Source organism: Rhipicephalus microplus, chromosome 9 (genome assembly GCF_043290135.1).
Source record: "Rhipicephalus microplus isolate Deutch F79 chromosome 9, USDA_Rmic, whole genome shotgun sequence".
Taxonomy (NCBI): Eukaryota; Metazoa; Arthropoda; class Arachnida; order Ixodida; family Ixodidae; genus Rhipicephalus; species Rhipicephalus microplus.
The window spans coordinates 82,687,646-82,714,773 of record NC_134708.1 but is presented as its reverse complement, the minus strand read 5'-3'; the positions used below and the strand labels follow the sequence as shown (position 1 = coordinate 82,714,773).

At 47.5% G+C, this 27,128-nt stretch overlaps 1 protein-coding gene across 1 annotated transcript in view; it reads right to left on the bottom strand.

The window, feature by feature from the left end:
- The window catches only part of LOC119164972 (putative peptidase C1-like protein F26E4.3), a 33,666-nt gene extending 12,140 nt beyond the window's left edge, over positions 1-21,526 (bottom strand). Inside the window, exons 1-5 of the mRNA XM_075873989.1 lie at positions 21,389-21,526; positions 19,866-20,169; positions 7,586-7,649; positions 5,883-5,987; positions 3,495-3,585 (exon numbers count right to left, since the gene is read on the bottom strand). Of these exons, the coding sequence (XP_075730104.1) occupies positions 3,495-3,585; positions 5,883-5,987; positions 7,586-7,649; positions 19,866-20,160 (555 nt within the window). The 5' untranslated portion in view covers positions 20,161-20,169; positions 21,389-21,526. The remainder of the gene's footprint in view (positions 1-3,494; positions 3,586-5,882; positions 5,988-7,585; positions 7,650-19,865; positions 20,170-21,388) is intronic.
- Positions 21,527-27,128: the final 5,602 nt, after the last annotated feature.

The following is a 27,128-nucleotide window of genomic DNA, read 5'->3' as shown; positions in this document are numbered from 1 at the left end:
CAACCTATGGGTTTTATTATTTATATTACTTGCATATTTCTCAATTTGTTGGTCGCGAACACGATGATGATTTTCGTTCATAACCACCGACGCCGCGTTTTCTCCGAAACAAGCTCTCCAGTGCTATCGTGTCAAAAGAATTGAGCAGCTATTGCATTCTATGAACGTGTACTGTCAGCGGGCCCAGCGGAGGAGCGAGGGGAGGGCAAGACAAAAGAAAGGACGATAGCTGAGCGAACGCTCCGCTTGTTTCAGTGGAGACAGCGGAGTAAGGTCCCTAGATGTTTCATCTAGGGACCTTATAGCGGAGTGCATTGCTGCGCCACCTTTTGAACACGGTTGAAGGTACTGCCGTTCCAGCAGAGGCTTTGCCCTAGAGAACGCCAGCACGCTGGTCCGCTGCACATGCTCCGCTGAGAGGGAAAAAATTAGCGGCGGAGCGGCTCGCTCCGTGAGATCGCTGACTCGCCCATCGTGCCGCGCATGCACAGTTTGCGTCTTTGCTCGTTCGCTGGGCCCGCTAAGCCGCTCAGCTGTTAATCTCTGATACCTGGCGTTTAACGTCCCACAACTACAATATTGCGGTGTGCCGTGCCGGGCTTCGCAGCTAGAACCGTCAAGTGACAGCTGTATACGTCAATTACATGGCTTAGAGCCCACTTAAATAAGCTTTCAAATTCTGGTGGGACCATCTTATCAGACAGGGCAATATCTGATGACGCGTATGGGCATGTCTTGTGTGCCTTAAATGCTGGCAGCACATAAGCTGGAGCCATGCATGTACATGCGGCTCTATTTCGGTTCGTTTCCTTGTTTCTTGTACGAGGCACAAGTTGGCCTCATCAATAACAAAGCTTGCCTGTCGCACCTTCGTCTTTTGTGGATTCTAGCGACGAAGACGCCTCGTGATGATATGAGAGACGCGGTGATGGAGGGCTCCGGAAATTTCGACCATCCGTTGTCCTTTAACGAGTACCGACATGGCACATCACGCGGGCCCTTAACGTCTTCGCCTCCGTAGAAACGAGGCCGCCACGACCGGTATCGAACCCACGACCTTCGCGTCAGCAGTCGAGCACCGTAAGTATTCTGACAGAGTTGGACAAGGGTACGTACATTTATTCTCGTAATTTGGTAACAGTAGTTACGCTAGCTTTACGATTACTGCAATGTTTCCTGACTGGTTAGGTTACATTCTTGGACAAGTTCTTGTCGAAAGTCAAGTGTGTACACAATTGTTTGGTCAGTAGTAAAGTGAGTTGAATCGGTATGACACTTCAACTAAAACCTTTCTACAACGAACTGAGCAAACAATTTCAGAGTTTAATGAAATTAACGTGCTGATTAAGTCAGAACTGTATTAAATGAACAGTGCTAAATAAGGTTAAGGAGCGTCGATGTTGACCAACCGCACACTCGCCGGAATACTTCATGATTCCGAGTACCATCGTCTGTTACATTATTATTATTATTTTTATTATTGTTGTTGTTGTTGTTGTGGTTGTTGCTGTTGTTGTTGGGGGTAAAGTGATATTAAAGCCTCCATTGCTCTATGATGGGGATCGCTTCACACTCGCATTTAGTATTGTTCGCGCACGTACAAAGAGAGTACGTGTAAACACTCACGTTACACGTATTCGATGTAAACATATAAAAAAAGGCAAGGTTCGTGACCTCAGTCGTCCGATCTCGAGAAGCTAACTTCCTCTGACTCCGCGTCCTTGCTTTCCTCCCGGGCCTGTTCGCGCGTTGACTAACGGGAAGCAGGAACTGCGTGGGGGCCTGATCATGAACAAGAAGCGAGGTTCGAAGAATTCTTTCCAGTGGCGTAACTGACTCGATCGACACTTCGCCCGCCCTCTATCTGCCCCGATTTCTTCCGTATCTATATTCTTCGCATGGTTCACTGTAGCCTGTGATGACGTACATATTTCCCGCTAACTTTTTCTTAATAGTTTTATTTTTATGACTAGCCTTCAAGGTCGTAAAAATGACGCAGCCACCAAGCCTATTTCCTTCCACCATTTCTTTAGAAAAGATTGTGTGACACAGTGGCGCCGGAACAAGAACGACATGGCGTAGTCGACCACGACTCGAGCGTCTGTGCGTCGATATTTTGTAACTTACGCGGGTACACATCAGCCGGTGCTTAGCTGTCATGCACATAACGAATGTTTTATGAGTAGAGGGGAAAACACAAGAGAGGCAACAACAGCAGCGCAGTTCAAGTTGTGGAGTTGGAGAAAAGCTTGCTCAAAAGGCTTGTATGAAGGAGCCTTTTATACCACCAACAAAGCAACTACAGTCTTTTGAGTTTAAACGCTGCCAAGCTTTTCCTCTGTGTTATTATTAAAATGCGAAGCTTGAAAGGCCGAAAGGAAGATAAGATATCATGAGGTAAAGCTCAATTCAGGGTATTTTTGCATTTAGCTTCGACCAAAGTACGACCGCCGTTCCTCAATTTTAAGTCACGTGCTAGGCCACTCGCTCAGCGCTCTCTTAATTAGCAACGCAGCTCTATAGCCTCTCTAGGGTACCACAATCGGTGACCTTCTTTTGCCGATCATTAACTTAGCAGTTGTGACGAAAGGACAAGCCCCGACGATTACAATGATACAAACGCGAATTTAGAGAGCGCAGCAGGATTCTTGCGCCCCCAGCGACGAGCCTTTACTCCGAAAGCTGCTTGTGTTCTGCTGCGTGGACAGATTTTGCATTGAAGAAATTGGAGTACGTGAGCCTTATACTATGTGTCTTTGTATAGCCTTGTGTTTATTTTCTACTCTGCTACGAGAAATGTTGTGCAAGAGCAGAGGAGTAGCCGGCGCCACGCATTGGCCCCAACCGCCCTTTTATACAATTATAATAAAATAAGCATCGGACAAAGAACTTTCACCGATTTGTTCGCTCACTCTTCAGGAAGAAATCGGGAACAGAGGAATACGTGTATCGCGTGATAGGACCGTAATCTGATATTGGTCACTGTTGTTGACTGTGTCGCTTTAGCGTCCCGTAAAGTCTCTCGCGTGTCCTGTGACTCAAGCGACAACTCGCTCGCTTTTTCTCAAGCAGCCAACCAGCGCACGCTGAAAGCAGCATTATGCGTAGATCTCCAGAAGTCATTTCCTCAGAATATAGGAGGTATATACGTGACGTCATCCGCAAAGAGTGCTAGCGCGGCAGTCGCTATACTTGTTTCGCTCGCGAACGTCATCGTCGTGCCACAACCAAAGTTCTCGGCAGCACGTGTTATGTTCATATTTATCTGAGATAACGGACGGGTAAGGTGCAGCGCCGCCAAAAATCGGGCTGTCACATGCCGGATGGTTGACTGAGAGTGGCTGTGGCGGTGCATTCGCTGGCGCCGTCTTGCGGGAAGAGCTCAGTACTAAAGAAGAGGAGGAAGAGCTCCTCAATGTGTACTAAAACATCTACCACGCAAAGTGTGTCGTGAGGTAAAAAAAATTTAAAAATAGGCACTGGCATGAGCGTACTGGTCTGTCCGGCTGATGGGTGCCGAGCCTGTAGCGGATGCCATCGTCCAGAAGCTTGCCCTGGAAGAAGGAGTAGTTGCTCGCCTGCCACCTGCGAAAGAGGGCGAGTATAACCACGTGATGCCCCATCCATGGCCGGGCGATAGGAAACCACTCCCGGGATGGAATAAGGCAGGTACAAGTTGCTTAGTTTAGGCTTGTGAGGATTTCCCAACTGGTCCCAAAGGCCATTTCTGCAGTCAATATTCTAGGGACCATAGACATGTGCCTCGAAGGTGCGGAAGGGAAATAAAGAGCTGCTGATGTAGTCAAGAATCAACAAGTTTGTGCGACCGCTTGTAGATCTTATAATGTGCCCCCACAGGGGCACGCGTGTTTTAGTCCATACCTCACTTTTATTCTGTCTCTCTTTTCTCTCATTTATCCCGTCCTCCCTGTGCAGATTAGCAAACCGAATGGCCGTCTGGTTAATATCCCTGCCTTTCCTTCCTTCTTTCTCTTCCGACATTACTATGACCGCCGTCTTCACTGGGTTACAAACCCTCGAAGATCTTTAACCATGGAGCGACTACTTATTTTTCAAAGGAAGTACATGTTTTACCGTTTTTCTTACAATGTTCCCTTTTTCCAGACACTTTTAGTGAACGACCGAACACTATTGATTTAGATTCTGCGATTAATGCATGAGATTCCTTCGGTCATCGTGCGAGCCTACCGTAACCTGAAGACCGTGGCAAAGAAGCCGCGTCGAGAAAACTGCGTACCCTTTACGTAGTCTCCACTCCATATTACCCACCATGTTGGATTCAGTGTGCCCCAAAGCTACTGCTACCACTCCGTAGGCGTGCGTGCTTACCACTGCAGTACCGTTAGAAGAGTGATTGATTACCTTCCTCAACTTGCGCGAAGGAGCAAATGACGATCAACAAGTTAGATCGGGACCATGTATTACCGGTGTGAGAAGGAATATTTATTTCGAAGACTGCAAAAGAGATGTCGAACATAACCACACAAAACGTTTACCATAGGATATAGTTTTCTTGTGTCAGACTCAGTCATTTCTCGCGCACACATTTGTTCTTGCAAAAGCTGATTGTGATATAACTAAACGCTGAAACAACTGAAAAGTGTATTACCAAAAGTGTATTAGACCGAAATGGGCGATAAAATGTTTTAATTAAGGAATTACGTGTTTGGTTAGTCGGCGTTAATGAACCGTTATGCCTCATACGGCAGCAATACGGAACACTGAGGATATACCAGCCGAACATCCCTGCCTCCCCAATGTGAGTTTCCAGCAGTGCTGCTGTCCATCTTTCACGCCTAAAATACAACAACGAATGAAATAACGGGCTCACTTCTTTTTATCACCGAACCTGCTTAGACTAGAAGTAACTTGTGCTCCGCCGTAACAAATTACCATCACCTTGAACCGGTAGGCACTCTCTTGATTCTTTGAACAGTGAAGCTTCTTAAGCCTTCGCTAACGTATGCTTCGTCGTGCGAAACTCCTCAGGTGAATATGTATGCGCCGCAATAATTGAGCCAGCGTGACTACTGTGTATAGCAGTTGCGAGTGCCAAACGAAAACGAATGCGCGAGAACGAGAGAGAGAGAGAGAGACAAAGAAAGCGAGAAATAAAGAGGCGGCGATTTATATAGAAAGGGGAACGAAAAAAAAGGAATAACTGAACGGAATGAAGTCATGAAAAGAAGAAAATAGACAAATTATAAATAAAATAATGAAACAAAAAAGCAACAAACAAGAGGAAGAAAAAAGAGATTAAAATAAAGGAAGCAAATGCATATGGGATTGTACAGGTGGAAAGACAGAAAGAGGGAGAAAGAAATAGAAAGAGAGAGATATGGAGAAAAGAAAAAACACCAAGCAAGACATAACAAGAAAGAGAGCAGTAAAGAGAACAAAAAAACGGAAAGATAGTAAAAGGAGCAGTGAGAGAGAAGGCAAGGACAAAAAAATACAAAGATAGAAAGAGTGAGGAATATAAAATACTCGACAGAGAAAAAGTAATTGAACTAACCACTGCAGATACAAACAAGTCATACGAGAAATAGAGAGCGGGACAAAATGAAAGAAACAAAAAGAAACAAACAAGGATAGCTAGCAGCGCTCTTTCTACAGGACTGACAACGTAGCGCGAAGCTGGCATAACTTTACTTAGCGATGATGTTTTTTTTTTTCTCGGCGTGAAATGAGATCGTTTACAGATGTCTCATATGGGCAAACGTTTCACCCGTGTATCAATTCATTGACAATGGAAGAACAATTAAATCGGTTCCTTATCGTTTCGAAAAACAACAGAGCAACCAAGAGAATGAGAGTTGAGCATACGCACACGCAAACATGAGACGAAGGCCATCACTCACCCGAAGTTGCCGCTGTTGATTTGCCTAATGAGCTCCGGCCTGTTGATGCACACTCGGTTTTCGCACTGAAGACGGGCCTCGCGTTCGCTCACTTTCTGGCAGGTGCTGTAAGCAAGCAATCATTCAGGCATTTTCACTTTTCGTTTTTTGCTCTTGTTTACGTCGCCTGTTTGAGGAAATTTTCACCTCTTAAGCCGCTCGTTTTCAACTTTCGATCTTATTTATACTTGAATAAAACTCAAGAAAAAGAAGAAAAAAATCGGCTTTTCGTCGTCAAAGGACCCCGCTCCAACCAATGGCGTCGCTGTGCCATCGTGAATCCGCAGCAGACTGCCCTTGTGCCGCGCTCGCGAGAGCAATCGCAAAACAGCGTGTCGAAGCGTGTCACAAAGCGGCCACGACTTAATAGGCTGGGGCGCCTTTGACGGCGAAAAGTCGTTCTTAAAGACGATAGTCTTTCTTTGGGACCTTCACCGAAAAACATTTTGGTCTGTCTGTCTGTACAATTCTCTGTTTGTCCGCCCTAACGATTTCTCAAACGGCATCAAACGGCCTACCGCATCCGCAGCGCCCACCACTCAAGGTTTAGCGTTCATAGTTGTGCGATTGTCAATTAAAAAGCGATTATTGCGCTCGTCTGAGGTGCCATAACAACGCTTCGATGTTCTGTATGTGTGCCTTTATACTAGAAGAGGCACACACAAGTAACTCTAAGGAATGTAGCGTTTATCGCGCTGCGCTGACAGTTTAACGCGATGCTCAAAAAGGTGTTTCCAACGCTTTGCTATACGACGTCACGGTGGTGGCACCTGCCCGTCGCTTTGCGTTCTACACCTTATCACCTCCGAGACTGGCACGCATCTTTCTCCGCGGGCTGCACGCCTTCGTTTTTGAAGAGAACTGCTAGATGGCGCTTGCGTATAACGTGCCTCGATGCGCTCGTTCGCTTCCGCTACACGCTCGAGGCACTCTAACGCAGCGCCTCCAGAATACCATTCACCAATTTTCTTGCGCAGAACATGAAACAAACGTTTTGTTCACTCTCTCCACACGCAAGACTATCGTCTTTCGACGACATTTGCGGTGTAACATGCAGATTTGGAATCAATTTTTTTCTGCAGTTTTATACGAGTATAGCAGTGTTCGTTTAGGGCGTGTCATAAGATCATTTGTTTGTTGTTTGTTCTTTTGCAACGAACTGCTTCATTCTGTGCGTGCGTTAGAGTGAGGCGTGAACTTCGCCCCTCATTTGCTACTTATAGTTCCCTAGTGTGGATTAGCAAACAGAGTTTAGCCTGCTTAACCCCCCCCCCCCTTTCCGCCTCCTTTCTGTCGTGATTCTCTGGCTCTTCGTAAGAAACTGCAATGAACGGTCATCCTTGTGTGACGCGATTCTGCGTCTGGTTCGCGCAGCCCTCAGGTTTCATCGTAAATGGATGCGCCAGGTATACTTTCGGGTACGGCACGTCATTCGCATGTTGTGCCGCAAATAATGAGTTATATATGCTTATTAACAAAATATCTGTTTATTTGTCATCCGTATCATTTGAGCGATTTTGAATGTCTGCCTGAAGTTACCGCTGGCCATTGATTAGATATTTGTATGACCCCGAAGCCTACGTTTACGAATTTCCGACACTTTTTGTGGCAGGGAAAAGAAGAGTGCTTGTTTAAGTCAGCTACGATATAATAAGCACGCTTACCATCTGTTGCAGTCGACAGTGACCGTCTGGCCCTCGTAGTACTGCACTCCGTTCACGTTGCAATCTGCACCACAAAAAAGAAGTTATCGCAGTGGGACTTAATAAATGTAACTTTCAATAAGTTGAAGCAGTCGTTTTATTGCTGCATGGTTTTTGCTGACCAAAACCGCAAATTCCTAGATAATTCATCGTTTTGTCGAGTACCACGGTCCAGTTTTATTCATGTTCTTTGATAAAAAGTTAAGGAAGCTTCGCTCTCGTGTTGCCGAACCTGCAAGGAGGGCGGAGTTAAGCAGCCTTCTGTACTTTTATTCAGTTTTCTCTTTTTTTTCCTCCCCTAGCTATTATCAGAAATTAAACAGACAAAGGGCATAACATTATTTTTTGGTGGCTTCCAGACCACTGTGGCATCGTTGACAACGAACGTGTCGATCATTCTGCCAGGCATCCTCATAAAAATGACGGTGCAGGAAGCAATTCCATTATCAAGAGTCACTTCAGCATCAGAGACTCGCTCGCTCGCAGCCCCGCGGCGGTGGTCTAGTGGCTAAGGTACTCGGCTGCTGACCCGCAGGTCGCGGGTTCGAATCCCGGCTGCGGCGGCTGCATTTCCGACGGAGGCGGAAATGTTGTGGGCCCATGTGCTCAGATTTGGGTGCACGTTAAAGAACCCCAGGTGGTCGAAGTTTCCGGAGCCTTCCACTACGGCGTCTCACATAATCATATGGTGGTTTTGGGACGTTAAACCCCACATATAAATCAATCAATGGCTTGCTCGCACACTATATAGCAAATTCAAACGTGGAGCACCACCGGTTTTGTGCATACGCGTCTACGTCGTCTGGATCTGTCAGTTCAAGTTCCTTCCGAACTATCCCGATTCGAAATAACCGTCATCTGCCGCTCGTGACTTGGAGTGCCATTCGCGACCGCATTTGCTTACCGAACCGGGATGGCTTATAGAGCTTCCTGTGATCCCTGTGGGGGCGAGGAAACTGTTGCACACGTCCTTTGTGATTGTCCTCGTTACAGCTGCCAGAGACAACAGCTTTCGGCAACGTTAGCACGTCTTGATGACCACGCAGTGTTGCGACAAGCATACATAAGACGATGACCGCATACGGCGGCTCGGGCTTCTAAAATGATCTGGACCTTAAAAATTTTACGTGCCCATAGGCCAACACGCAATATACCTTGATTGATTGATATGTGAGGTTTAACGTCCCAAAACCACCATATGATAATGAGATACGCCGTAGTGGAGGGCTCCGGAAACTTCGACCACCTGGGGTTCTTTAACGTGCACCCAAATCTGAGCACACGGGCCTATACAGCACTTCCGCCTCTATCGAAAATGCAGCCGCTGCAGCCGGGATTTGATCCCGCGACCTGCGGGTCAGCAGCCGAGTACCTTAGCCACTAGACTACCGTGGCAGGGCATGCAATAATTCTATGTGAAACTGATGGTACAATGTAGTATAAAAACATGGGACGCGCGAATAAGTGTAGGTTTGTTTGAAGACGGTCGACATCATAATGAACTCTTAACTTTGAAGTGACAAGTTGTTTTGCAATGTTTGTTTTTGTTGAAATATTAAATACGTCCAGTTTCTTTTCCCTTGTTTGTCTGGTTTTTCGGCATAACCGGTGCCTCGGCTCTCTATTGCACTCATTTAGAAGTTTCATATAAAAACATTCAGCTTAATGTTTGACGGTCCCTTTTGTTGGCCGGGTTGTTAATTTCACGTCGTACATTTTAGATCATGCTTTTCCAGCTAGTGCGAACAGCCACTTTTCGTTACATTAAGTTATATCGTCCCTGTGAAGTTCTACAGGGCGTGCTCTGTATTGGTCCAGGGACAAGAGCTATTTCGACACGCAGTTATCACTTCGATTTATGTCAAAAAATGAAGAGCGCCATACTGAGAAGATGGAACCAAGTAAAGTTGTGACTATGGTTGCTTCGGCATTGTGAATAATATTTTAGCGATTTTATATATTATCACTATTAACTATATTAAGTGAACTGAGAGACGTACGCTCAAAGATGCCGGAACCGCAGGTCATGGGATCAAATCCCGGCTTCGCGGCTGCATTTTCGATGGAGGCGGAAATGCTGTATAGGCCCGTGTGCTCAGATTTTGGTGCACTTAAAGAACCCCAGGTGGTCGAAATTTCCGGAGCCCTCCACTACGGCGTCTTTCAAAATCATATCGGGGTTTTCGGATGTTAAACCCCACATAATCAATCAATCAATCAATCAATCAATCAATCAATCAATCAATCAATCAATCAATCTCAAGGATGCCAGTGTTTCTCTTGCACTTGACGCACGTTACGCCATCAACGGTGGTCTCAAAATGAAAATCCCATAGTACAAATAAACCCCGTTGTTCCAAAAGTACAAATGTGGCATGGCGCTCACTTTTCTTATGCAGCTAGTCCCGTCGCTGAGGTGAAATCGTTCACATCTTTCTGCCATGTCAACGAAATCATGCTACTTTATGCTTACATTAACGCCACGTCCAATCTTCGACGCAAAAACGCCGAACGGGTCGAGCTAGTCGGTTCGACGAGAACTGTTCTAGTTAGCTTTCGTTCGCGGAATTCATGCATGCGCCAGAAGCTTGCCATACAACAACTGTCCACTGGCAGGACCGACTGATTGCTTTGAAAATCTGTGCAAGACTTCATTTGTATGAATATCGCGCCGCAACCTCAGCGGCAGTACAACTGCGTGATGACGCTGATTTCATTAATTAGTGTTAAGGCGTAACGTGCAGAAAGCACGATATGGTTAAGACAACAGGCTCCAGAAAGTTCGACCACCATGGGACTCTTTAGCGTGCCCCTAAGTCTAAGCATACAGGCCTCGAGTATTATACGCCTCCACGAAAAATGCAACCACCACGGCCGGAATTCGATCCCGAGACCTGCGGGTCAGCAGTCGAGAACAATCACCACTGGACAGTAGATTAGATAACGCACCTTAGATTAGATAATCCAAGGTGCGTTTTTTGCGTTAACTTTTGATTTGATTTGGAATATTCAGCCTTGAACGCACTCAAGTTTGACTGGTTCGCTATACACTGATATAAACAAATATACCATTTAATCATATCTTGGTTTTGGGACGTTAAACCCCACATATTAATCAATAAATACAAATATCCTGTTTTGTAAAATTTGAAATTCGACCCTGCTACGTTCGGGTCAGCTATCGCGCACCGTTTCACTTGACCACCGCGACGGGTGTAACGCAGATCTCGTCGTACGTTCACTCAACTGCGTCATTTCAACGCGGCCTTGCGCTCTATAAACTCGCTGGACTCGGTTCCTGCTTATTTTACGAAACAGCGTAGTCCTGTCTGAAGCCCTGTACTTTCTATAGTCCTTCCCGTTCCGGCACCGGATACGCAGTTTTTACCCTTAGTTAAGGAGAGGCGGACATTGTTGCGAAACGTACGCGTAGTCCTGGTCGACGTGCACAGTGCAGGACTGTTGCAATGGCACACGGAGCCCGAAACGGGAAACGATAAGGGGGTCACGAAAGGCACCCAGTGGTCGATTTGCATAGTTCGTTTCTCGGTACGCTTTCGCTCGGCCCTATTACGACGGACGGGGCTGCGTTCGAAACTCGCTTCCTATATCCAACGCGCTTTCTCTCGTTCGATAAGCTTCCGTACGCCTGTTGCGTACTGTGGGCGTCGGATGCAGACGGCGTGCGTAGTTCCTGTCGCGAACGCTAATTGCGGTCGCCTGCCGCATCGCGATAAAGAAAACCACGCGGCCTGGCACGGTTGGCAACGACGAAGGCCCACCCGAGAGGAAGAGAAATGCGCGACTTAGCACGAGTGGAGCACCGCATCGCAGGGTTTTTCATTCATTACAAGCTTCCGCACACTATAAGCCCGTCAGACGTGAGTCTATGCGAGTTCTGCGGATACAGACACGCTGAATGTCATGCTCGGCGTACGAGAACTGTTGAGAGTGACGACATCGCATTGTCAATTTTATTCAGACGTTCATTTCAGCCTTATTTTCAGAGTGCTGCCGAGTTATGCACAGCCCGACGAATGAGAGTGCACGGCATGATTAATTCACCCCCCTCGGAAAAGAAAACTAAAGTAAACAGTGGAGTTCGCTCAGACTCACTCAAGAGAGATATATAAAGGAAAGACAGTGAGGTTAACCACAGGAAGACTCCAGTATGCTACGCTCTACTTCAGAAAAGGTGTGTAAAAGAGTGAAAGAGAAGAATTCGTGACAGCGGTAAAGAATGAAAAGACGCGCTAAAGAAATATACATTGCTCTGGGATCGCTCCGACTCAGACGCACCATCAACCAGATTCACTATGACTCACAGATCCATCTGAGTCTTAGTGAGTCTCAGCGAGCTGACTCGTGAATGATCTTGCGGACCTGTAGTCAGCTCCGGCTTGTTGCTTACTTAGTTTGTCCATCATATAAGAAAATAGGTAGAATCCTAAAGAAAGGGGGATGGAGACGAAGTCAAGACACAAAATAACAGGCTTCCAGTTTGGTTTGTTGCTATAGAAGCTGTTTTATTTTTTTTTTTCATTTGTTATATCGCCCATGCTTTCTGTAAAGTATTTAGGGCGTGCTTGTTATCAACCAAAAGGACGATGCCTTCGTACAGAACCGTGCGTAAGGCTAAGCAAAGTGGCTGAATTGTCTCGTAGCTGCCTAAGGATAACGCGTGTTTGAATTCCTCCGATAGCTTCTGTAACGTTTCTATTGGATTGATAGCATCTGTCCATGTCTCGTGACTAAGGCTAGAAACTCGGTCACGTTTTTCTTGCGAATTTTGCTATATATTGCGTCGAAGTAGCAATACCTGCAGTTGTCAGTCAGCGCTCGTCCTGCGTTTTCCTTCGCTTGACCAACGACACCATGTTCTTCGCTATGAACTGCTGCTTTTATTTAGCTCCGGACAGGAATATTTATTTCGCTAAGTTACGTAGAAACCCTTCCTCGTTCCTGGGTCCTGGTGGCTCGGCAAACTGGAGACTCAACAATGGAGAAAGTTCTGTGCGTCGCTAGATCCTCATAAACCACATGGAGAACTGTACGAGGCCTACGTTCTGTTCCGGAACAGCGCTTTCCGTTCAAGGCCTTCGCACTTTTCCATCGTCGACTAGAAATCGAGGTGGTAGAAAATTTTGGCGCTATGATTGTGTCCACAAGCATACATTGAACCATATTCCATACTCACGGGACACGCGCATACTCTACCGTTTACGTGAATGGAGCTTGGTGCGGCGCTCTTCGTGTATGTAATAGGTCGTCGTTACATGGCCCGTATAACATACCTTACCGCGGATGCTGTGTCACCTTGGTGAACGGGCACGAGATGCGCTCTTTAACATTTTCGATGAATCCTGAAAAGCTGGCGGGGTTCCGCAACATTGGACGATTAGCCGCTTGGTACCGCTTCTTAAGCCTGGCAAGTCTCCCTGAGACATCACTTTTTACCGGCCGATCACGCTTTCAATTAGGTTGCGTTGGAAAGTATTAGAGCGAATGACCCTGGCCAGACTTGAATGATATAGGCCCGCATCCAAACGATCTGGCTAGTTTTCGCCGTCACCGATGTTCAAATCACAATTTTATTGATCTTGTCACGTATGTTCAACATCAAAAGGCATGTAAACGAATATTTGTTGCCGTGTTCCTTGAAATGAAAGGAGCATAAGGCAACGTTCTTCATGATGCCACCCTCGAAGCCATTGAGTCAGTGGGGCTAGGTGGTCAACTGTATTGTTGGGCACGGAGTTATTTAAAAGGGTGGACGTTATTTGTGAACACTGCAGATGGTCCAACCTCCAAACACCTCACGCTTCGTGCAGTTCCGCAAGGTGGTGTCTTGAGTCCAACCCTCTTCAACCTCGTTCTTATTGTCCTTGTGGAATGGCTACCGAGTGTGGTAAAGCTCTCCATGTATGCCGATGACATCTGCGTCAGGGAATCTGGCGTGGCAAGACCTCACGTGCGCGCGAGGTTTCAGAAAGCTCTGATGTTGGTATCTGTGTATCTAAATGAAGAGGGTCTGAAGATCTCGCCAGCGAAATACACATTGATTGCTTTTGGTCGAAAGCGAATGAGATTACACGCTATATCGGTCGACGGTCAAGTCATGCCATATGTCCGGACGCGCAGATTTCTAGGCGTATTCAATGATGCAGACCTCTGCCGGGGCCCACATGTGGCCTACTTGAAGAAGAGGCTGACAGACAATGCGAACTTATTCAAGTATCTTGAAGGGAAAACCCGTGGGACCACAGTACATCCAATGATGCAATTGTACAAGGCAATTTTTCTTGGCTATTACCGATACAGTTTGCCTGTGCTGGCCAATACCTGCAGAACCAACATTCGCACTCTCGAAAGTGTCCAGGCTATGACTCTGCGAGTTTGTCTGGGGCTACCGTGGTGTTCGTCAACAGCTGAGACGATTGCTATTGCAAATGACTACCTGGTCAAAACGCATATCGTAATGGAAGCGCTCAGAGCCCATCATTTCGCCTCACTGCCTTGGCGAGTGCCACAAGGTGGGTCTTCGACCGACCTCGTGCATCATTTCGCTAGACAGTCTTGTCAAATCGTACATGCATACCTACGGAACGTACAGCTCCAGCCGGAATTGCAAATACCCCATGATGTAAGACTCATTCACAGGTTCGACTCACGGTTCCAGGCATACGGTCAAAAGCCGAGCTCTTGTCTCTAGCACTAAAACAGCTTTCTTTTCTCTCGTATGAGAAGTACAGTATAACCATCTATATACTGACGCTTCAACTACAGTGGATACGTCTGCAGGGTCGGTGAATTTTCCTTCAGCAGCGACCACCACGAAGACTCGGCTCTCCCACCCGACGACATTGACAGCTGCGGAACTTGCTCCTCTACGTAGCGCACTCAAACTAATTCAACATCAACTGGCCAAGAAATAGAGCTTGTTGACGAACTCCAAGGCAGCTCTACAATGTTGGGTATTCTCCTTAGTCCGGGGGTCTCATGAACAACTAGTGCTGGAAATTAGAGAGCTGCTTCACCACCTCTTCGACGAAGGAGGCAGAATCACATTTCAGTGGCTTCCAAGTCATTGCGGCATATTCGGCAACGAACATGCAAATGCACCTGCTCCATCGGCACACGAAGGTGGTGTAAAAGATTCTGTCCCATTCTCAAGGACTGATCCTACTATGAAAACACGACAGATTGCTAATGAAGATGCAAAATCCCTGTGGAATACAGCAAGATTATGGCACACGCGACTACATAAATTGGGCCCGTCTCTACGATTTCGGCCTCCGTCAAGACTCTCTCAACTTGAGACAACGGTAGTTTGCCAACTGTGGCTTGGTGTTGCTTTCACCAAAGTTCTCGTCTTCCGAATCGGTATGGAAGGCAGTGCTGTTTGGGATCGTTGTGGCAGCGATGAAACTATAGAGCACATTCTATATCACTGCCCTCGCTACCGCGTGCATAAATTGTCAAGAGCTGCTGTGTTAGCCCGCCTTGACGGTAGGCCTTTGTCAGAGCACTCAGTTCTCGAATGCCGACATGATCTGTCTTCGCACAGAAAATCAATCAAGGCCTTAATGAACGTTCTGCGGGGTAATGACCTATTGAATAGGCTATAGCACCCCCGCTTTCTTTCGTTTTCTTTTCGCGCGTCTACTTTTCTCTTCGCTTTCTTTGTCATCTTCCCCTTTCCCCCCTCCTAATGCAGGGTAGCAAACCAGATGCTACAATTTCTGGTCGACTTCTTTGCCTTTCTCTCTCATCTTGGTTCTATGTTGCATTTTTCAACCGCACATGGGTAATTACGCCCTCCTGTTCTTGGCAAGATTTCTTTTTGACGTATTCACTGACTCGTGGGATGCTAATTGTTCTCTTCGAGGAACTAAAAGCCCATAGCCAGGAAGGGGGAGGAGAGTAAAGACAAACTTCGCAAAAATTTGCATGTGGATGCAATACAAACTCATGCAAATGCATGCACGGACACACATAAACAATCATTAAGCCCCCCCCCCCTCACCTCCTTGAAAAATATTTCGGCGACGTTACTGGAAGATGCAGTGTGTTTGTGCGTCCCCATAGGTCTTGTTGGTATAGCACGTTTGATGCTATGATTGCTTGACATTTACACCCGTCTGATCATCGTTTTATTTTTTCCTCGCTCCAATGTCCGCAGCTTTTACGGCCGCTACAGTTTGTCATTATGATTTCAGTCTGTGCGCAGCCCTATTCACTGCCGCCTCGCTTTGCCGAGGGCCCCCCTCGCTTTGACACAACGAGCTCATCGCTGGCGGCACTGAGTGGTGCGAATGCTCGTCGTCATGCCTATGGGCTGCCTTAGCTCACCCTTGCGGAGCCGCGAACAACGTGGCCATATTTGCCCTCCCTAACGTTGTAAACTTTGTTTTAACAGCGACTTCCGAGTCGGACTTTATTATTTTTAGCTGGCTTCGAACACTTCAATCGAAGGGTCGCTTTCTTTTGTTGCAAACGATCTAGTGAAAGCAACTGACAATGAAGCTAAGGAAGTTATAAGGTACATTACTTGTGTATTTTAACTGTAGTACACCCAACAATCCAGTGAAACCAACTGACAATGAAGCTAAGAAAGGCGTAAGGGACATTACTTGTGTATTTTAATTGCAGTACATAAATTGTGACATATAGTGAAATAAATCGAAGTGTATTAGAGATCAACCTGCCGCGGGGACACACGCCTTCGGATAAGGCGGCAAAGCAACAGCGTCCATTCAAGGTTTCTTATTTGGTTCCTACCTACGTCAGGTTGATTTTTCATCCATTCGCTCCCATTGCTTCTAGTCTTCACCACCATACCACGTCTCAGTACTTTATCTCAGTAATTTTATCCTCTTATGATGCTTCGGCAACATATCTGGACGGAATTTGCTTTTGTCAGTTCTTTGGACTAGTGATAAAGACAGAAAGAATACATTGCGAATAGGCCAAACTGAACATTCTCCATAATTTCTGTGCAATTACTTAGCCCCAATGTGCCTCATGTGATGGCAGCCGACCACTTCGGTGAAGCCTTGACGTTGTTCTATGGCTTAGTCGGCGTGCCGCGTTCGAAGACCAACGTCGGAAGTATTTCAGTTCTCTAAATGAATACAACCAGAAACAAATGGCGCATGCATGCTGACCATTTACGATTTCCTTCTTGTTGCGGGGAAGTGAAGCACAAATGACTGCCTATAATACTTAAGTATTTAATTACATTCCAATTGGGAACAATTACAGGAACTCACGCAGAAAAACCCATTCCTTCGTTTCATTTCCACGAATGTAATATCGAGTGCCTGCGCAGTCGATCATAACTCGATGCCTAAGGTGTTATTCTTTGTATAATATACGTAATCTCTCTCATGCAACATTTAGGCAATTGAGGTTTTGTCAAATAAACATAAATGTGCGTGCTTCTCTCTCTCTCTCTCTCTTTGTGTGTGTGTGTGTGTGTGTGTGTGTGTGTTTGTCTGAGAGATCATCCTTAGGATCATACAAAACAAAATATCCTAATCTTAAGAAGCCAATAAAGAAACTGATATCGATGGTTGTCTCCTCAGACACAGTGCGGCATGTGTAGCACCTACAAAATACACAGTCATTTTTATGTTCTTCAATTTAACCAACGAGTAGCAAGAGAGAGCATGGCGACAGAACCCCTACGTGAAAAACTGTATCGGTTTCCTACCGGCGCGCAGCCCATTGGGCACGTAGTGCACGACACGTGACCTGACCGTGTGTGTGGAGTGTCTTGGACTTCAGACTGCGTTGGGATCGACGCCTCCGACTATACAGCGGGCTGTGGGCGGGAGTGTTCCGCGTACAACTTCAACGTCATCGCCTTTCATGCGCACAGAACGACCTCGTCGGCATCTTTCATCTGCGCTGTACGGGTTCCTTGTACTCTGCATGAGAGGCAGCTCGATAAGCTTCGAGTGTGCTGGCACAGTGACCCAAGCGTTGTTCGATTGCGCGTGGGCTAGCACTTCTATAGGAAGGGGAAGTCGGGTCGGCTGCTGGGATGCGGACGTGACCAGCCGTCTGCGGAGTCAAGGTCGGAGTCCTCTGAGTAAACCTATCCAGACATTGAGGCTAGCTTATCACTTCTTCTTCGACGCCACGGACATTAAGGGGAGACAAAAATATTGATCTCGTGAGTGCCGGGATGCGTGGTTTATCTTATGACACCCGTGCGCGCTTTCTGTGCCAAGGCTCGCACATCGTAGGTGATATCGTTTCCCTTGCATGTGCGAAACGAACTTACACCTCGAGAGTCAAACAAAAGAAGAGGTAAATGATATATACGGTACGAGGAATTCCACAACGCTGATACCCGTATTTGGATATATAAACTTCATTCCAGCTCTATATTCCGGAAAGCTTTCATTGTGCCCAGACCATCGAAACATTTTCTTGAAAGGAAACTGCGCCACTTATACTGTCCAACCACTGTGGGAATCACCGATAGTACACGGATTTGCTTAGCCTTCGTGCTTGCGACTTCGAACCAACTTGTGGCTTGGGTTTAACTTTCGTTCCAAGTAACAGAACGCGTTGTTGTGAACCTTGTGAGCTGATTTCAGTTGGTGAGCCTAAAACGGTCAAGCTGGAGGTGAAGTCGAACTGTTGAACTTCTGCTGAACTTGGCCTCGCGACAAGGCGGATGCGGGTCAAACAGAGCCACGTGAAGGCGAAAGAATGAAGATGCGGCGAATACATGTACCACCCATTATCATCATGATGAGAGAAGCGTCATGCGTAGCACCTCCACCAGCGCCAAATTTCCCACTAGTGGGCTAATATGAAACTATATGGCGTACATATTTGACTTATACACTGGTGGTGTACTCGGCTGCTGACCCGCAGGTCGCGGGATCGAATCCCGGCTGCGGCGGCTGCATTTCCGATGGAGGCGGAAATGTTGTAGGCCCGTGTGCTCAGATTTGGGTGCACGTTAAAAACCCCCAGGTGGTCGAAATTTCCGGAGCCCTCCACTACGGCGTCTCTCATAATCATATAGTGGTTTTGGGACGTTAAACCCCACAAATCAATCATCAAAATCATCAATCACTGGTGGTATTATTATCGAGAAAGCATGTCACTTTTGGTACTCGTCCAAGAATCGAACAACGTCAAAAGCTATCCTGACATCAAAAGCAACCTGATGCTAGCGGCGTCACTGCCAACAAAGCATACGCAATGGCGACAACATAGTTCTCTCCCCACGCCCATTGAACACTCAAGTCCTCAGGAGGGGCCACGGGCTCGCAGGCGGGAGGTGCGTTATCGCTATCCCCTTGTTCCTGACAAACACTGCTATCACGATTCGATGACGGCCAACTGCGTTATCGCGATCTCTCGGTTCTCGACCGTTAGCCCCGTCAGCTGCAAGTTTTCCTTAGCGCGTCTTCCGTGTCGACCAAGGCAAACGTTCGCTTTCTTACACAGCACTTGACCTCCGTTGGGAACACGCGAGCACGGTCGAGATGCTCACGGAGCGCAGTGGGGCTTTCTGTCCCTCTATATAGTGGTAACAGCGTTCACGACTGCTGGTTGAACTGCCTAATGAACCTGGCCATTTGACGAGTGCGGTCGCTTGATTCAGTGCGACTACGCCGCTGTCCCGGAAACTGGGTGCGTGGCCTGGGCTGTAATCGGTGGCATGCGACTTCGTATTGTCGAGCGCGAAGTCGTTGGTCCGGTTGCTACCCCGGAGGCCACATTTGAATGGGAGCAGAACGCAGAAAGCGATAGTGGGTGGTAGAGAACTGCGAAGTGGTGGTACAACTAAGAAGTCGGTACAGAAGGTTGAAAAAAAACTTTGGCTAGCCACTGCATGTCATTCCCACTTGCCAAACCCAACCCCACCCGACAGGACCGGGAAGCTATCTTGCTGTAGGCTGCTCCAACCTCTGAGCCTAACGTGGCTCTACAGCCCAAGCCGCCGCGGAAGCTACATGGATCATGGACTTGGGCTTGTGAGGCGCAGGCTCTTTTGACTTCTCCCATTCACACCACTCAATGATCATAGATGTTTAAAAGTACCATGTGTACCACCATGTTGTCCTATTAACGCTAAGTGCAGTTCCTACAACTCAATGACTTTGCCGAACAATGCGTTATCACTTCTTGTCTGTCGTAATCAGTAAACTTAGCCATCTAGTTATTTGTTGCGGCAAATATCTTGATACGTTTGCGTGTGTATGCAACTCACTGAGATTGACTACTGCTGCGGGAGGGGGCTCAATGACGCCCTTGCAGACCCTTGGGTAGTCAGGACAGCAGTCTCCATTGCCCGGCCGCTCGCAGAAGTCGTCGCAGTAGCAGAGGGTCCCCAAGATGGGGACAGAGCAGTCATCGAAGCGACCTCGACAACAGGGGTCTCTACGTGCGGCGCAGAAGTCGCCGACCAGGTCGGCATCGATGGCCGCAGCGGACGCCGCGAGACAGCAGAGCAAGACCCAACGCCCCAGCGGAACGACGGGCCGCGTCGTCCTTCTCGAAGACATGTCTCCGACCTGCCGCAAAAACATGGCTGTCAGTGGTCTGGTGTGGCGGCTAATAGCACATACCAAGTTAACCAGGTTACCACACTTTCGGATGCAAGAAATAATCAAACAAGAACTTTTGATAAAGTAAACATTTCGACAAAGACATTTGTGTTCATCAGATGTCGAAACGTCGGCGCCGGCAACACCTCTAGTCTTAAGACTTTTCATCTCTTTGCGCATAAGTCTTTCGTCGAACTCTTGTTTTATAGCCCTAGCTCGAAAAGACCAGCCACTTTGTTTCCGCTTTCCCTAGTCACCTGAGAGGGTTGGGGGCGCAAAGGCTGCCCCATACTTTTAATGGGGATGGGGGCACTGCAATGAATTCTTGACCCCCCCCCCCCCCCCCCCTAAACCTGAAAGGAAACCCTGCGCACATCCCTGCCGAGCATCATAAACCTCTGCTCCACAACGGTGGACGCTTTGTCAATCAGAGCAAGATAGATGTTCAGACGAACTTGGCGGCTTGATGAGCCGAGAAGTCTTTCTTCTAGGCAAGGTGTGGGAGCACAAGGACTCTATAACCGAGCTTATTCAAAACGGTCTATTGCTTTTGGTGCAGCAACACTACTTGTCCTGAAGTACCCCGTGTAACTTTGTCGGACACTAAGGTCACAAGTGTTTCATTCAATCAAAATAGGCTAATAAATACAGGCGTGAAGTTTCATTTGATATAACTAACAGAATACAGTGACAGCAGAAACAAAAAAAGTGCTTGGCCGAGTCGATATGGGGTACCACTAGGAATTGGGTAAAGAACGACGGCTTGAACGAGGACATTTTAGAGTCACTGTGGTCATTTTCACCGTTTTCAAAAAGCCCGTTGATTTGTTTAGTATGAAAAGTCACGAGGAAAAGTCCGAGGGCTCATGGTACCATGCAAAAAATTTTGAATTCCTTCTAGCACATCTCGGAGGCGTCAAAATGCTTCAATACATTGCGTTCGCTGAAGTGCTCAATTTAAACCAACGTGCACTTGGAGATGCAAGAAAAATTGCGATTATATTTGGTTCAAAAATCATTGCTCCTGACTTCGCACGTGGCATAGATACATGATACTCAGTGTACAAATTGGTTTGATAAAATCAAACATTGTTCAAAGTGTGTCTCTTCTCCCTTGCAACTTTTTTCAATGCTGAACCATCAAACCCACTATGTTCATCTCAGGAATATCTCAGTGCCAACTTACCTTTGCGGTTCACCTTGAGGTTTACAGTATGTGTGCACGGGTATGCTCGGGGCACCTTTGTACAGTTCCGGTGGTTAGCCGCAGCCTCTGTTGTACTCCCGGGCCCGACGCTCTTGTGCGACAGTTCGACTGCCGACGCAAGGTGTCAGCGCAAGAGAGAGGGAGAGAGTGTGACGCGCCGATTCCCGTACGAGAGAAAGAGGTGTATGCAGTCAAAGGAGGTGGCGGAGAAGGAAACGAACTCCGGGCTGTGATTGTTGCTTCCTAGGCTGTGAAGTGGGTGTGCGTCAGATAGAGAGAGAGAGACTCGCATTCGGGGAGGGTTGGAAAGGAACGCTGCTTTCGATTCTGTTTTTTTTTTATCGCTTTTCGACACCGTACGCCCCTTTAAAGGTTCCCTCGCTCTCTCTTTTAATTCTCTCACCACTTTGGCATTAGCGACAGAAATTCGGAGCGGTGACTGAATGCGAGAAGTGTCGAGAGGACAACCCGTGTCACGCGCTGACGCGGGCTCTTTTGGCGCCGCGCCTCGCCAAGCGAGGCAATCCGCTTTTGTAGCTTGTGCATCTTCGTAGGGCAGAGCGAACCACGGTGACAAACACACGAACAAAAAGAAAACCTTTTTTTTTTTCGCGCCAAACGCTTCACAAAACAAAAATGGCAGATCCCACGTACAGTGGGAATCCATGGCATGCGAAACACGAATGGGAAATGTTGATATGTCACTTTAAAATCAGCACAACGTTACGAGGTGGAGGTAAATGATGCCGCACATGACTTCCGTGTCATGGTTATCAAGTTTGGATGTGTCGTTTACCTTCGTCATCTATTTACCCGTCGTTAGCATACCTAAATGCAATTTATCCTTACACAATCCCCGATGAGATGTTCAGGAGCAAATCCTGGCCGTCCAGTGTGCCCGCGAGGGGGCCGTCAATCTAGACCTGCTGGTCCCCACGTGGGAGTAGCCGGGTGACGCGTGGCAACATCAGCGTCTGCACTGGACCATAATAAAGTTGTTCTCACTCACTCACTCACTCACGTCACGTGATACGAAATTTAGTATATGTGGAGCTAGCCAAACGGCCGCGAGCACGCTATGAGCGTGGTATGTTGTCATGTTCTCACATGACACGCGTGTCAGGATTATCATGTTTGCAACAGTCACATACCTTCGTGATCCATTTGCGTCACGTAATACCAAATTTGCCATATGTGAAGCTAGCGAAACGGCCGCGAGCGCATCATCAGTGTGGCATGTAGTCACGTTGTTGCATGGCACGCATGTCGTGATCACCATGTTTGGATGTGTCATTTACCTATGTCGTCCGTTAGTGTCGCGTCATACCGAGTTTGGTACATGTAAAGCTAGCGAAACGGCCGTGAGTGCATCATGAGTGTAGCATGTAGTCATGTTGTTACATGACACGGATCCCATGATTATCATGTTTGCACCAGTCACATACCTTCGTCATCCATTCACGTAACGTTACACCAGATTTGGTATATGTGAAGCTAGCGAAACGACTTCGAGCGTACCAATTAGTGGGGCGCCTTGTCATGACTCATGAGTCGTGACTTCCATGATATGCATGCCATGATTTCCATGTCAGGATCTGCCACTTGTTTGGTGTGCAGTCATGTCATACCATGCCCATTTTGCAACATGTCATGTGTACGAAACTACCGCCAGAGCAGCAAGACCATAAAATGTAAATCATGACAGTCATGACATACATATCATGACCGTCATGTTATGACTAGTCAATTATGCTCGTCATACGCTGAGATTATTCCAAACCAAATTTGGTATTCATACCATTAACGAAACGGCCAGGAGAGCTAAAATTCGTAGGCGGCTAGATAGATAGATAGATAGATAGATAGATAGATAGATAGATAGATAGATAGATAGATAGATAGATAGATAGATAGATAGATAGATAGATAGATAGATAGATAGATAGATAGATAGATAGATAGATAGATAGATAGATAGATAGATAGATAGATAGATAGATAGATAGATAGATAGATAGATAGATAGATAGATAGATAGACAGACAGACAGACAGACAGACAGACAGACAGACAGACAGACAGACAGACAGACAGACAGACAGACAGACAGACAGACAGACAGACAGACAGACAGACAGACAGACAGACAGACAGACAGATAGATAGATACGCTCAAAGTAGCCGAAGTTCGTCAAGAAATTCTTCGCATCTAATACCGCTTTGTCTATTTGGCTACAAATGTGGCGATTAAATTAAATGACGTGGCCATTTTGGCTACGTTTAGCTTGCATTCGGGCTTTTTTTTTTTTTTTTTGTAACTACCCAACGGAAACCCTGGACGTCGAACTGAGCTGTTCCGTTTATTTAGAAAGAAGAGTTCAACGACTTGGAGTACCTAGAACTCATCTATGGGAAAAGCAGTGAACTGTCCTTTAAGAAGCTGGCCTAAAGTTATTCTGTGTTTACAGAAAAAGCTCGACGATTAAGAGCACGCTGTACTTTACTAGATAGCAATGATTTGTCCCAGTCCCAATGACACCTGACTAGTTAGTTGCATTTTGGAAAAGTGTTTAACAATTTAAAGCACTTGTTACTCTGCTATGGGAGATGGGAAAGCCTTCCCAATTTGTGTTTAGAGAGAAAGAGAGAGAAGGCTTTATTGAATTATCTGGTGGAAGAAGAAATGTTCAACTACGTGGGATCGGCCGCTAGGGGGCCACGGTGTGCGGACGCGCGTCGCATCGGCTCCGCAGATTTTCTATGGTTTTTCGGAGATTTCTGGTTGTTTGAAGTGCATCGGATTCGTGAAAGTACAGCGAACAGTGAACGTCGAATTTCAGCGGTGAGTGGCTGTTTTTCGGTTTTCTGCAAGCTGAAAACTTCGAGGCAGCGACCGTCGCGCCCGGCCAGACGCACCGCCGCATAGCGGCGTCTGCGTCGTGGTCGCGTCTCAAGCGTCGGCGGATGGACGCTCTTCAGGAAACACCGAGGTCTCCTCAGGAGCAGCCACTGGTTCACACAGATGAGGAGTCTGCTACAGAAACCACTCAAATGGACGTTCAGACCTGGTTACCGCAGGGTTCGTCCGAAGAAGTCGACAATGTGTCTGCAGGGGAACGCCACGATGGTGCCGCATGGACGGAGGATGGCTGGCACACGGTTTTGACACGCCGGCAAAAGAAGAACCAGAAGAAAAACCAGAAAAACGCGTCAGAAGCTGTGGAGTGCAACGCCTCGTCAAGCAGCCCACCGAAGCAGGGAAGTCAGGTGAAGCGCCGACGTCGTACGAGAAGTCGCCGTCCGCTCCCGCCCCTGCCAAAGGACGACATAAAGATCATCCTTAGGCCTCACAAAGGCCTCGCCGTAAAAGACATACTCGGCTATGAACTTTCCACCGCTGTGATAGACGCTTGCCACCGACACTTCGACGGTGGTAGCTTCATGCTGCGCGTCCACCCGGGCTCGAATATTATCATCGTATCGACGCCCCACGAGCATGTAGCCAAAGAGCTGCGAGAGATCACGCATCTGAATATCAGGGGACGAGTGCACTCATTCAACTCGTATGTGGCGGATCCTGAGGACGTCCTACGAGGCATAGTCCATGGTATTCCGTCGGGGACTTCTCAAGCAGAACTCATGGCGAATCTCCGTGTGAGAACACAGGGGGTCAAGATTGAGCGGGCACGCATGCTCGGATCTACGAAGACCGCCATCATTACCTTCACGGGCAGCACACTGCCTAGGTGCGTCTATTTCATGGGAGCGGAAGCCATCTGTTATCCCCACAAGCCTACGAGGCAGGCTTGCAAGGTATGCCACTCCACAGGGCATCGAACTGACGTGTGCCCAACGCCCGACGCCAATGTATGCTCCACGTGTGGAACACGTGAACCCGCACAAGGACACGCGTGTACCCCTAAGTGCGTGATATGTGGTGAGGACCATATGACAGGTGACAAAATGTGCAAGAAGAAGCTTAAACACGTTCCGCCTAGGAGGTCCCGAGTGGATCAGCCAAAACGGAGGCACCATCCACGCTGGTTCAGCTCCGAGCGGGACTCGTCAGTGGAATCACGCTCACGTTCAAGATCCAAGTCACGGGCTTCCTCAAAGGGTCGAGCCCAGTCTGCGTCCAGAAAACGACTCAACAAACAGCCGCATCAGCAGCAGCACCAACAGCAGCAACAGCAGCAGCAACAACAACAGCAGCAGCAGCAGCAACAGCAGCAACAGCAACAGCAACAGCAGCAGCAGCAACAGCAGCAGCATCAGCAGCAGAAGAAGAAAGCGCTGGTACAAATCTTGACGCCGCCCAAAGAGGGGACGGAGGCAGCCGCCTGCCAGCCAGCAAACACGGTGAGCTGGACGAGGATTGTGTCTCCATCTGCTCCCTTAATTGAGAATCCCGAATATCAGAAAATGGTTGCCGAGAATAAGCAGCTTGCTTTAGAAAACGAGAAACTTCGATGCCAGATTAAGGAGGAACGCCGGGAGTTCCACAAAATCATATCATCTTTAGAAACCAAACTTGAAGCCAGGCTTAACGCCTTAGAGGCGAACAACAACGCCACTCATGCTATCTCCAGGGCAACCGTAGCCCACTCTTTGGAGGGAGGAACGGCGAAAGTAGACATACCTCAGAGGTTTAGCGAGGAGGCCCACGTTAGCCAGTTACAGATGGGGGAACAGTTGCAGAGCTTGCGAAACTTAATGCGAGAACTCCAATCACAACAGCAACGAGCAGCGTCTGAACTCCGAGAGCAGATGATGCAGCAAATGCATCAAATGTTTTCGGAGTACAGGAAAGAGTTTGCAGCAGAAACGGAACAACAAAGACGATACGTTAATGACTCAGTTGTAGGCATTCAGCGTGCCATCAACAAGCGGGTCAGTGTTACCTCCGCGAGCAGTCCACTACCGAAGGACCGTCGAATCACGGAGAAAGCAGACACCCCCCAATAAAGGCAGTAGTCACCATGGCGCGAACTAATTCCACGCAAAACTCCGACCACCTAGAAATCTGGCAGTGGAATTGTCGCACGTTCCACAAACGAGCGGCGGCATTGCAGAATTACATCCATTCGGCACTAATCCCACCTGATGTAATATGCCTGCAAGAAGTTGGGAACCGTCCCGTCAAATTGCAGGGATATTACACATTATACGATCCAAAATACCCCCGCGTTGCAGCGCTGGTGAGTAACTTCATGACAGTTGCGCTAGACCATTACGATCAGACTGACATTAATCACCAAATTATCGATGTCTTCCCACAAAAACGAGGAAAAGTACGAACGAAAATTTTAAACATATACAGTCCTCCCAAAAACCGGAATGACGACTTCGGCCCACTCCTAAACGAGGCAGTTCGAGCCGTTGGCACCAGAGATCAATTAGTGGTGGTGGGCGACTTTAATGCTCCGAGCACCGCTTGGGGCTACGTCCGGGATTCACCCAAGGGAGTGTTATTAGAGAACACCACGTCTAAATTAGGTTTTACCCTTATCACTCTGCCAACAGCACCCACCAGGCTTGGTAATAGCATTAGCAGGGACACGTACCCTGATTTGACCTTCACCTTCAACATTAAAAATGCCACGTGGTCAAACCTCGATGAAAACCTTGGTAGTGACCATTATATTCTTAGCACCTCTATAGCATCACCAAAAGTTCGTCGTGTCGCTGGTGACGTTGTGATGACAGACTGGGTGACCTT